At 53.1% G+C, this 12,122-nt stretch overlaps 1 protein-coding gene across 1 annotated transcript in view; it reads right to left on the reverse strand.

Moving 5' to 3' along the window:
- The window catches only part of CRLF2 (cytokine receptor like factor 2), a gene marked incomplete at its 5' end in the record, with an annotated part of 51,749 nt that extends 41,671 nt beyond the window's left edge, over nt 1-10,078 (reverse strand). The window contains 2 exons of the mRNA XM_017853033.1: nt 7,097-7,267; nt 10,020-10,078. Of these exons, the coding sequence (XP_017708522.1) occupies nt 7,097-7,267; nt 10,020-10,078 (230 nt within the window). The remainder of the gene's footprint in view (nt 1-7,096; nt 7,268-10,019) is intronic.
- Nucleotides 10,079-12,122: the final 2,044 nt, after the last annotated feature.

Here is a 12,122-nt window from a genome sequence, read left to right on the forward strand (position 1 = left end):
TTCATGCCATTCTCCTGCCTCAGCCTCCCGAGTAGCTGGGACTACAGGTGCCCGCCACCTCGCCCGGCTAATTTTTTGAATTTTTAGTAGAGACGGGGTTTCACCATGTTCACCAGGATGGTCTCAATCTCCCGACCTCGTGATCCACCCGCCTCGAGCCTCCCAGAGTGCTGGGATGACAGGCGTGAGCCACCGCGCCTGACCATATTTTTTCTTTAAGAAAACAGTTTAAAGAATTTGTTAAAAATGGCCCGTCTGATTTCATTTCTGTAACACTTGATATCCGGCTGTCCTTTTTATGATGTCGAGGGAGAACTTTCCCTACCGTGTTTGATAAACGTTGTCCGGGTTCCACTGCTGAGAATGTGTTATCAGAGATGCTTGTTTAGTTCTTAGAGAAGGAACCGCACCCTTTTGCTTGGTTTTAAGTAGGTATGGAATCTTATGAGAGGACAGAGGAGTAGCGGTGGTCAGATGTGAAAATGGTGGGGAGACACAAATACACATGTGAAATAAAACTCGGTATTTTAATAAAGCAGCACGGTTTCTATGGAAAAAAAAATAACAAATGAAATAAATAAAAAATACGTAAAAATATAAAATGTAGCCCGGGATGGCGGTGGTGGGTGCTGGGATGACACGCGTGAGCCCCCACACCTGGCCTTCTCCTCGCCTTTCGACACCGAACCAGTGTTCTTATACATATTGATGGATGTTTCTTGTCTCACTAAAATGTAGGACACCAAGCTGGACCCCAACCAACCTGGGCATATGTCATCAGAACCTTCTGATGCTGTGTCACAAGAATCAGTCTTCAAGTCCCCAGTCTTGGCAAAATAAACTTTCCAAATTAACTGAGACCTGTGGCCGGGTGCGGTGGCTCATGCCTGTCATCCCAGCACTTTGGGAGGCTGAGGCGGGCGGATCGTCTGAGGCCAGGAGATCGAGACCAGTTTGGCCAACATGGTGAAATTCTGTCTCTACTAAAAATATGGAAATTCGCCTGGTGTGGTGGCACACACTTGTAATCCCAGCTACCCAGGACACACACTTGTAATCCCAGCTACTCGGGAGGTTGAGACAGGAGAATCACTTGAACCCAGGAGGCAGAGGTTGCAGTGAGCTGAGATCGTGCCACTGCACGCCAGCCTGGGTAACAGAGTTAGACGCTGTCTCAAAACAAAACAATTAAAAAAAAAATTAACCAGGCATGGTGGCAGGCACCTCTCATCGCAGCTGCTCAGGAGGCTGAGACGGGAGAATCATCTGAACCCGGGAAGTGGAGGTTGCAGTGAGCCGAGATGGCACCATGGCACTGCAGCCTGGGTGAGGAGAGTGAAACTCCATCTCAAAAAATACAACAAAATAGGCCGGGCACGGGGGCTCACACCTGTCATCCTAGCACTTAGCAAGGCCGAGGTGGGCAGATCACCTGAGGTTGGGAGTTCGAGACCAGCCTGACCAACCTGGAAAAACCCAGTCTCTACTAAAAATACAAAAAGTAGCTGGGCATGGTGGCGGGCACCTGGAGTCCCAGCTACTCGGGAGGCTGAGGCAGGAGAATGGCGTGAACCCGGGAGGCAGAGCCTGCAGCGAGCCGAGATCTGGCCACTGCACTCCAGCCTGGGTGACACAGCGAGACTCTGTCTCAAAAAAATAAAATAATAAACAAAATAAAGGCCACGCATGGTGGTGGCTCAGGCCTGTCATCCCAGCACTTAGGGAGGCCCAGGCGGGAGGATCCCTTGAGGTCGGGAGTTGGAGACCAGCCTCCCCAACATGGCGAAACCCCATCTCTACTAAATAGTAAACACAGATAATTAGCCGAGTGTGGTGGTGGGTGCCTGTAATCCCAGCTACTCGGGAGACTGAGATGGGAGAATCGCTTGAACCTGGGAGGTGGAGGTTGCAGTGAGCCGAGATCGCACCACTACGCTGCAGCCTGGGGGACAAGAGCAAAGGTCTGTCTCAAAGAAAGTTAAAATAAATAAATAAATAAAATAAAATAAATGTACTGAGACCTGTCTCAGATGTTCTGGGTCCACACAGCAAGGAAAAACCCACTCATCCTCAAAAATAAAATTAAAAAAAAATCGGCTAGGCACAGTGGCTCACGCCTGTGATCCCAGCACTCTGGGAGGCCAAGGTGGGTGGATCACAAGGTCAGGAGATCGAGACCATCCTGGCTAACCTGGTGAAACCCCGTCTGTCCTAAAAATACAAAAAAATTAGCCGGGCGCGGTGGCTCACGCCTGTAATCCCAGCACTCTGGGAGGCCGAGGCAGGTGGATCACGAGGTCAGGAGATCGAGACCATCCTGGCTAACACGATGAAACCCCGTCTCTACTAAAATACAAAAAAAACTAGCCGGGCGAGGTGGTGGCACCTGTAATCCCAGCTACTCAGGAGGCTGAGGCAGGAGAATGGCGTGAACCCGGGAGGCGGAGCTTGCAGTGAGCAGAGATCCGGCCACTGCACTCCAGCCTGGGCGACAGAGCGAGACTCCCTCTCAATAAATAAATAAATAAATAAAATAAAATAAATAAAAACACAGAAGTAAGAGACAAGTGAATTACCCAGGAGTCTGGCTCGTCTTGGGGTCTGCAAAGGGCCTACCTTCACAGGATCACGGGCTTTGTAAAATTGGCCAAAATGAGACATTTCGGCTCTGTTTAGCTGCGGTTTCTCTCCACTCCCGCTTCCCCTCTGCCTCACTTCCCCGTGTGCTGGGTGGCTCCCGGGCAGCGGTGAGTTTCTGCAGAGTTGAGACAGGGAAGTTGATCTGCAGTTGATTTGTGTGTGCGGGGTTTGAGGGATCCGTCCGTGGGTTCCAACGTCACGGCCAGATCTGCCTCACCCGGTTCTGGCCTTCCATGACGACCTGAGTATCTTCTAGGAATATTCTCACCCACCCACAGCACTGACGCACGGGTGTGAGGGAGAGGCCTCCAGAGCCATCCTTTGGTGCTGGGTGCCGTCCAGAAAAAAACAGTCAAACGCTGGCCGGGCGCGGTGACTCACGCCTGTGATCCCAGCACTCTGGGAGGCCCAGGCGGGTGGATCATCTGAGGTCAGGAGTTGGAGACCAGCCTGGACAGCATGGCAAAAACCTGTCTCTATTAAAACTACAAAAATTAGGCCAGGCGTGGTGGCTCACGCCTGTAATCCCAGCACTCTGGGAGGCTGAGGCGGGCAGATTACCTGAGGTCAGGAGTAAACCAGCGTCCCCAACATGGAGAAACCCCATCTCTACTAAAAACACAAATAATTAGCCGGCTGTGGTGGCGGGCGCCTGTAATCCCAGCTACTGGGGAAGCTGAGGCAGAGGCTGAGGCAGGAGAATCACTGGAACCCGGGAGGCGGAGGTTGCAGTGAGGTGAGATAGCTCCATTGCACTCCAGCCTGGGTGACAGAGCAAGACTCTGTCTTGGATGGATGGATGGATGGATGGATAGATAGATAGATAGATAGATAGGTAGACAGACAGACAAAATTAGCTGGGTGTGGTGGCGGGCGCCTGTAATAGATAGATAGATAGATAGATAGATAGATAGATAGATAGATAGACAGACAAAATTAGCTGGGTGTGGTGGCAGGCGCCTGTAGTCCCAGCTACTCGGGAGGCTGAGGCAGGAGAATCGCTTGAACCTGGAAGGTGGAGGTTGCAGTGAGCGGAGATTGTGCCACTGCACTCCAGCCTGGGTGACAGATGGAGACTCCATCTCAAAAAAAAAGGGGAGGAGAGGAGAGGGGAGGGGAGGGGAGGAGAGGGGAAGAGAGTGGAGGAGAGGGGAAGAGAGGGGAGGAGAGGGGAGGAGAGGAAAGGAGAGGGGAGGAGAGGGGAGGGGAAGAAAGGGGAGGGGAGGGCAGAGGAGAGGAGAGGAGAGGAGACACTACCTGGGACCACTGAGCAGGTGGCCACAGCCCCATCCCAGAGGCTCCTGACCCCAGCCTCAGAGCCCCCTGGCTGAGTGGGGCCTCTGGGGGATGGTGGAGATTGGGGGTGAGTGGCGGTCTGTCTCTGAGGGATGGAGATTTGGGGTGAGTGGGGGTCTCTGTGAGGGATGGAGATTTGAGGTGAAGATCATCCATGGGGTGACGCCATAAAATGCAGTAACCTGGTCACATTTTCTCTCCTGCATTTTTTCCTGGCACTGGGTTTGGGCCTAAAGCGCTGGGATGGGCTTCCTTCTGAGCCAAGATTGAGACACAGGGGGCATAAGGTGGCGGCACCTGTCATCCCAGCCACTCAGGAGGCTGAGGAGAAAGAATGGCTTGAACCTGGGAGATGGAGGTTGCAGTGAGCCCAGATCGCGCCACTGCACTCCAGCCTGGGCGACAGAGCGACACTCTGTCTTGGAAAAATAAATTAAAAATAATAATAAATAAATAAAATTAGCCGGGCGTGGTGACGCATGGCTGTAATCCCAGCTACTCAGAAGGCTGAGGAGAAAGAATTGCTTGAACCTGGGAGATGGAGGTTTCAATGAGCCCAGATCCCACCACTGCACTCCAGCCTGGGCGACAAGAGCAAAAGTCCATCTCAAAAAAAAATTAAATTGAAAAAAAAAAAGGGCAGGCCAGGCATGGAGGCTCACCCCTTTAATCCCAGCACTTTGGGAGGCTGAGGGCAGGCGGGTCACTAGGTCAGGAGCTCGAGATCAGGCTGGCCAACACGGGGAAACCCCGTCACTATTAAAAATACAAAAATTAGCTGGGTATGCTGGTGGGCACCTATAATCCCAGCTACTCGGGAGGCTGAGGCAGGAGAATCACTTGAACCCGTGAGTTGGAGGCTGCAGTGAGCTGAGATCACGGCACTGCACTCCAGCTTGGGCAAGAAGAGCGAACATCTGCCTCAAATAATTAATTAATTAATTAATTAATTAACAAATAATTAAATAAAATAAAAAGGGCCGGGCACAGTGGCTCACGCCTGTAACCCCAGCAGTTTGGGAGGCTGAGGTGGGCAGATCACTTGAGGTCAGCAGTTTGAGACCAGGCTGGCCAACATGGTGAAACCCTGTCCCTACTAAAAATTCAAAAATTACCCAGGCATGGTGGCGGGTGCCTATAATCCCAGCTACTTGGGAGGCTGAGGCAGGAGAATCGCTTGAACCCGGGAGGCGGAGGTTGCAGTGAGCCCAGATCGTGCCACTGCACTCCAGCCTGGGCAACAGAGTGAGACTCTGTCTTGGAAAAATAAATTTTAAAAAATAATAACAATAAATAAAATTAGCCGGGCGTGGTGACGCATGCCTATAATCCCAGCTAGTCGGCAGGCTGAGGCAGGAGAATTGCTTGAACCCGGGAGGCGGAGGTTGCAGTGAGCCCAGATCGTGCCACTGCACTCCAGCCTGGGCCACAGAGCGAACGTCTGCCTCGAAAAAAATATCAATAAATAAAAAGGGCCGGGCGCAGTGGCTCACGTCTGTCATCCCAGCACTGTGGGAGGCCGAGGCGGGCGGATCACTTGAGGTCAGGAGTGCGAGACCAGCCTGATCAACATGGTGAAACCCGGTCACTCCTAAAAATACAAAAATTACCCAGGCGTGGCGGTGGGTGCCTGTCATCCCAGCTACTCAGGAGGCTGAGGCAGGAGAATCGTGTGAACCCGGGAGGTGGAGGTGGCCGTGAGCCGAGATCGCGCCAGTGCACTCCAGCCTGGGCGACGAGAACGAAACTCCACCTCAAAAAAATTTTTAAAAAACCAGCACACAGCAATACCTCCCGTTCCCAGCTGTGTCTTAAATGCTTGCTTTTGGGGCGTGGGAACGTGCCCTGAGGCCTAGGACTGAACCCCTCAGGAGAAAACAGCGTGGGCTGACTGGTAACAAAGATATTGGGAGGCTCCCCCACCCAGGAAGGTCCCCCCCAGCCCAGGAAGGTACCCCCTGCCCAGGAAGGACCCAGTACGTGGCAGTTACACCCCAGTTTGCGGGTCTCCCAGCCCAGGATGTTTTGTCAAAACTTGGCAAACCAGAGCGCGTCCTGGCCTGCTGGAAGGCATCAGATGTCTCTTTTCTTCTGAAGATTTTTGGAGGTGAGAACAGGGTTTCCGAAGCACCCACAGACAAGATAACTCCAGGAGATAAGGACGCTGACAGTTTTCAGGCAGAACCGGTTCTGCAGCCAGCAGGAAACAGAAGCAACAAGTGCCCTAGCTGGGTGCGGCAGCTCACTCCTGTCATCCCAACACTTTGAGAGGCCGAGGCAGGTGGATCACCAAAGGTCAGGAGTTCCAGACCATCCTGGCCAAATAGTGAAACCCCGTCTCGACTAAAAATACAAAAATCTGCTGGGCATGATGGTGCGCACCTGTCGTCCCAGCTACTCGGGAGGCTGAGGCAGCCAAATGGCGTGAACCCGGGAGGCGGAGGTTGCGGTGAGCCGAGATCCGGCCACTGCACTCCAGCCTGGTGACAGAGCCAGCCTCTGTCTCAAAAAAATAAAAGTCTGGGCCAGGCTCGGTGGTTCACACCTGTAATCCCAGCACTTTGGGAGGCAGAGGCAGGTGGATCATGTGGTCAGAAGTGCGAGACCAGCCTGGCCAACTTGGTGAAACCCCATCTTTACCAAAAACACAAAAAGTTAGCGGGGCGAGGTGGCGGGTGCCTGTCATCCCAGCTACTCAGGAGGCTGAGGCAGGAGAAGGGCTTGAACCCGGGAGGCGGAGCTTGCAGTGAACCGAGATCACACCACTGGCGTACAGCCTGGGCGACAGAGCGAGACTCCAAAAAAAAGAAAGAAAAGACAGAAGGAAGGAAGGAAGAGAGAGAGGGAGAGAAAGGAAAGGAAAGGAAGAAGGAAGGAAGGAGAAAGAAAGAAAGAGAAAGAAAGAAAGAGAGAGAGAGGAAGGAAGGAGGGAGGGAGGGAGGGAAAGAAAGAAAGAAAGAAAGAAAGAAAGAAAGAGAGAGAGAGAGAGAGAGAGAGAGAGAGAGAGAGAGAGAAAGGAGGGAGAGAGAAAGGAAAGAAGGAAGGAGGGAGGGAGGGAGGGAGAGGAAAGGGCCCCAGGCATCGCAGGTATCCCCCAACCCAAATTGCTTCCACAGCTCACTGCGTCCCAGGTGTGGGATTAACACAAGCGGCTGGTTACCTTTGAGGAGGCTGGCGAGACAGCTTGGCTCCAGCCCGAGCCCACACGGGGTCTCCCAGTGCTGCAGGATACAGAGAGTCTTTTCCAGCCCCTCCGGTGGCCCTTTCATCACCGACAGCCGCGGAGGGCTGAGCCAGCCAAAGCTGAATTTGCAGAGGATGCTTCTGACCCCTAGTGTCCAAAACGTCCACATTAAAGGCGTGTCCCTGAGCAAGAGCTGGGTGGGATGAGGGGGACCGGGCCTGCGGTTTCACGAGCTCCACACAGACACTTGAAACCCATCTATGGGCCGGGCAAGGTGGCTCATGCCTGTAATTTTTTTTTTTTTTTTTTTAGACCGCGTCTCGTTCTGTCGCCCAGGCTGGAGGGCAGTGGCGTGATCTCCGCTCACTGCAAGCTCCACCTCCCGGGTCCAAGCGATTCTCCTGCCTCAGCCTCCTGAGTAGCTGGGATGACAGGCACCCGCCACCACGTGTGGCTAATTTTTGTATTTTTAGTAGAGACGGGGTTTCACCATGTTGGCCAGGCTGGTCTCGATCTCCTGGCCTCAGGTGATCCACCCGCCTGGGCCTCCCAAAGGGCTGGGATGACAGGTGTGAGCCACCGCACCTGGCCTATAAATGGGTTACTGATGAACTCTTCATCCAGGAAAACCTGAAGGGCAGAGTTTCTACAGCAACGACAACCCAGAGGCAGAAGCAGGGAGATGAACCAGGATCATTTGTTAAGGGGCGAATTCTGTCCCCCAAAATGTATGTTAAGTTCCCAACTTCCAGTCTCTGTGAATAATGGGACCTTATTTGGAAATGTAATTAAAATGTAAATTGGATGAAGGTGAGCCACAAATCCCATGAGTGTGGGTCTAAGAGACGGGGCCGGGCGCGGTGGCTCATGCTCGTCATCCCAGCACTTTGGGAGGCCGAGGCGGGCGGATCACGAGGTCAGGAGATCGAGACCATCCTGGCTAACACGGTGAAACCGCATCTCTACTAAAAATACAAAAATTAGCCGGGCGAGGTGGCGGGCGCCTGTAATCCCCGCTACTTGGGGGGCTGAGGCAGGAGAATCGCTTGAACCCGGGAGGCGGAGCTTGCAGTGAGCTGAGATCCGGCCATTGCACTCTGGCCAGGCGATAGAGTGAGACTCCATCTGAAAAAAAAAAAAAGAGAGAGAGAGACAGAAGAGGAGACACAGACACAGAGGAGGAGGCCACGTGGAGACAGAGGCAGAGACTGGAGTGATGCAGCCACAAGCCCAGGGATGCCTGGATGTCAAGATCCAGTCAATCTGGATTAGAATAGGTGCAAAATACAATAGCTGATGTTTTTATTATTTTATTTTATTTTTTGAGACAGAGTCTTGCTCTGTCCCCCAGGCTGGAGTGCAGTGGCACGATCTTGGCTCACCGCAAGCTCCACCTCCTGGGTTTAAGCCATGCTCCTGCCTCAGCCTCCCGAGGAGCTGGGATTACAGTCATGTGCCAGCACGCCTGGCTAATTTTGTATTTTTAATAGAGACAGGGTTTCTCCATGTTGGTCAGGCTGGTCCCGAACTCCCGACCTCAGGTGATCCGCCTGCCTCGGCCTCTCAAAGTGCTGGGATGACAGACGTGAGCCACCGCACCCGGCCCATCCGACTAAGTTTTTGTATTTTTAGCAGAGACGAGGTTTCCCCATGTTGGTCAGGCTGGTCTCAAACTCCTGACCTCAGGTGATCCACCTGCCTCAGCCTCCCAAAGTGCTGGGATGACAGGCGTGAGCCACCGCGTCCAGCCTAACTGACGTTTCTTATCAGAGAAAAGAGGAGACAGAGACACAGAGGAGAAGGCCACGTGGAAACGGAGGCAGAGACTGGAGGGACACGGCCACACGCCCAGGGACACCTGGAGCCCCCAGGAGCTGGGAGAGGCAGGAAGGATCGTCTCCTAGAGCCTGCAGAGGGAGTGCAGTCCTGAGACACCTGGATCTCGAGACTCCTGGTCTGCAGGACTCAGCGAGGATAAATTGCAGGTGTTTTAAGACCCTCGGTTTGCTCTGCCCGCCCGAAAAAACTACCACCCCACAAATGCAGGCTCCAAGCCGAATTCTCCCAGCACCACACTCCTGCAAGCACAGGCACGGCCAGCAGGTGGCAGTCAAGCCCCCGGAAAGAAACTGCCTGGCTGGGTTCCTGATCGCTTTAAGGTTCCGGGATTTGGATAAATACGGTAATCAGGAGGTCAGGAGTTCGAGACCAGCCTGGCCAACATGGGAAAACCCCCGTCTCTACTAAACATACAAAAAATTAGCCAGGGGTGGTGGCGGGTGCCTGTCATCCCGGCTACTCGGGAGGCGGAAGCAGAAGAATCGCTTGAACCCGGGAGACAGAGATTGCAGTGAGCCGAGATCGTGCCGGTGCACTCCAGCCTGAGCAACAAAGTAAGACTCCATCTCAAAAAAAAAAAAAACCCCAAAATACAGCGTAGGAGGTTCCAAGACCCCAGCAGAGGGTTCTTGGATCTCGTGCATGAAAGAATTCGAGCCAGGCGCAGTGGCTCACGGCTGTAATTCCGGCACTTTGGGAGGCCGAGGTGGGTGGATCACCGGAGGTCAGGAGTTCGAGACCAGCCTGACCAACATGGAGAAACTCCATCTGTACTAAAAATACAAAATTAGGCAGACGTGGTGGCTCAGTGATTCCAGCTACTCGGGAGGCTGAGGCAGGAGAATCGCTTGAACCCGGGAGGGAGAGGTTGCGGTGAGCCGAGATCGTGCCACTGCACTCCAACCTGGGCAACAAGAGCGAGACTCCATCTCAAAAAAAAAAAAAAAAAAAAGAAGAAGGAGGAGGAGGAGGAGGAGGAGGAAGAAGAGGAAGAGGAGGAGGAGGAGGAGAAGAAGAAGAAGGAAGAAGAAGAAGAAGAAAGAAAATAGACAGTCTGTACCTGTCACTTTTCTGCTGCTAGGTTCTGCTGGTTCAGTGTCCTGGGGGCTGGATTCAGTACTAGCAAACCGGAGAAGAAAGCGTTAAAGGAATCCCTCCCCCAACCCTGGAATTCCAAAGCAGCAGCCGGGCTCAGATTTCCCTGTTACCCCGAGGACGCCAGGAGTCTTGAATTTAACGGCTGATTGCAAATAAAGTCTCATTCCCAGAGACCAGGCATTTGGAACTCAACGTAGATATTTTGGGGCCGCAGGGCCCGGCCACCAGACGATCCAGGCGCGTTTCCCCCGTCTTCTGCCTCTGCCTGTCCTCAGCTGCAGAAAGGCCGGTTTTCCTGGGTGGAGAGCTCATGAGAAACCCATGTATGCGTAGCGTTCCACTATTGGAACGCTAAGCTGGTAGGAGTTACTTCTAGCCTCCTACTGAAGGTCTTGGCCAAGATCTGGTTTTACACACAAAAGAACTTGCAACCTCCGGCATAGATGGGGCCTCCAATGTCCGTGCAGAGCTCATTAAACTATAGGCCCCGGGTCCCTGAGCCCGCCCAGTCCTTGCTCAGGGACAGGCCTTTGATTTGGGAATCTTGAACACAAGAGGGGCCAGGGGTGTTATGCCCAGACCGTTTATTCCCCAAAGAAGACCACTAGAGTCCAGAGTCAAAGCCAAGCGGCAAGGATCTTTACTGCAAGTTCGAACTTGCTCCCTCCGCTTCACAGCTTGCAAGAGGGCCCCGAACGATGCATGTGCTCGCTTTTTATAGCCCGATGTAAATAAGATATGTAAAGTTACANTGCTCGCTTTTATAGCCCGATGTAAATAAGATATGTAAAGTTACAGAGGAACAAGGGAACTCTTTTGGTTACAGCATTACAATTGGTTAACATTTTAAGTTATATATTTAGCAGTTTTTTTTATTGGTTCCCGCGCCTTTAGTAAAACCACACGGCTGTGACCTTATCGGGGCTCTCCAGGTGGTGTTTTCTAAAGTTGAGATATATGGTTGTCTCTGAGTCGAAAGACGTGTTTGTACTGGGCTCAGGAAGTTGAGAGATATATGGTGGGTTGTGTTTGTACTGGGCCTGTTTGTGTTGAGCCTGGGGCTGAGGAATGTGCCTGATTTCTTTTATTCCCCCTTTCAGGGGCATCCTCTGCAGATTCAGCCCTGGCCGGTTCAGGCCCCAGCGGCTGTCGGCAGTACAAGGGGTCACACAAAGGACTGGAAAGGCAGGTCACAGCGGGAATCCCGAGGCACTCAGGAGCCAGGCTGGAGCCAGGCTGTCTGGCAAGCCTCCCATAGACCCAGCAGGTTGGATGAATCCCACATCACGGACTCTGTGAGCGGTGGAAGGAGTTTGCGATGAGGATTCCTAGGGACGCCTGTAGCTCTTTCTGCTGGAGCTGCCTCTGAGACAGGAAATGTCACACTGTACCAGGAAGGTCTCTGTCCAGCCCAGACCACTTAGCCCTTTCTGGTGTTACCCAAATCATGGAGGGCGCCTCTAGGCTATTGACGTTCCTGGACTCCACTTTCAGCCAGAGCCAGCTAGGAAGAGGCTGGGAGCTTGTTAAAGTCTGAGGGTTGGCCAGGCGCGGCGGCTCACGCCTGTCATCCCAGCACTTTGGGAGGCCGAGGCGGGTGGATCACTTGAGGTCAGGCGTTCGAGACCAGCCTGGCCAACATGGTGAAACCCTGTCTCTACTAAAAATACAAAAAGTAGCCAGGCGTGGTGGAACAGGCCTGTAATCTCAGCTACTCGGGAGACTGAGGCAGGAGAACGGCTTGAACCCAGGAGGCGGAGGTTGTGGTGAGCCGAGATGGCACCACTGCACTCCAGCCTGGGACACAGAGTGAGACTCCATCTCAAAGAAAAAAAAAGGTGGGTGCAGTGGCTCATGCCTGTCATCCCAGCACTTTGAGAGGCCGAGGTGGGTGGATTACCTGAGGTCAGGAGTTCAAGACCAGCCTGGCCAACATAGTGAAACCTCATCTCTACTAAAAATACAAAAATTGGCCGGGCGCGGTGGCTCAAGCCTGTAATCCCAGCACTTTGGGAGGCCGAGACGGGCGGATCACGAGGTCAGGAGATCGAGACCATCCTGGCGA

Source organism: Rhinopithecus bieti, unplaced genomic scaffold (assembly GCF_001698545.2).
Source record: "Rhinopithecus bieti isolate Rb0 unplaced genomic scaffold, ASM169854v2 scaffold_36425, whole genome shotgun sequence".
NCBI lineage: Eukaryota > Metazoa > Chordata > Mammalia > Primates > Cercopithecidae > Rhinopithecus > Rhinopithecus bieti.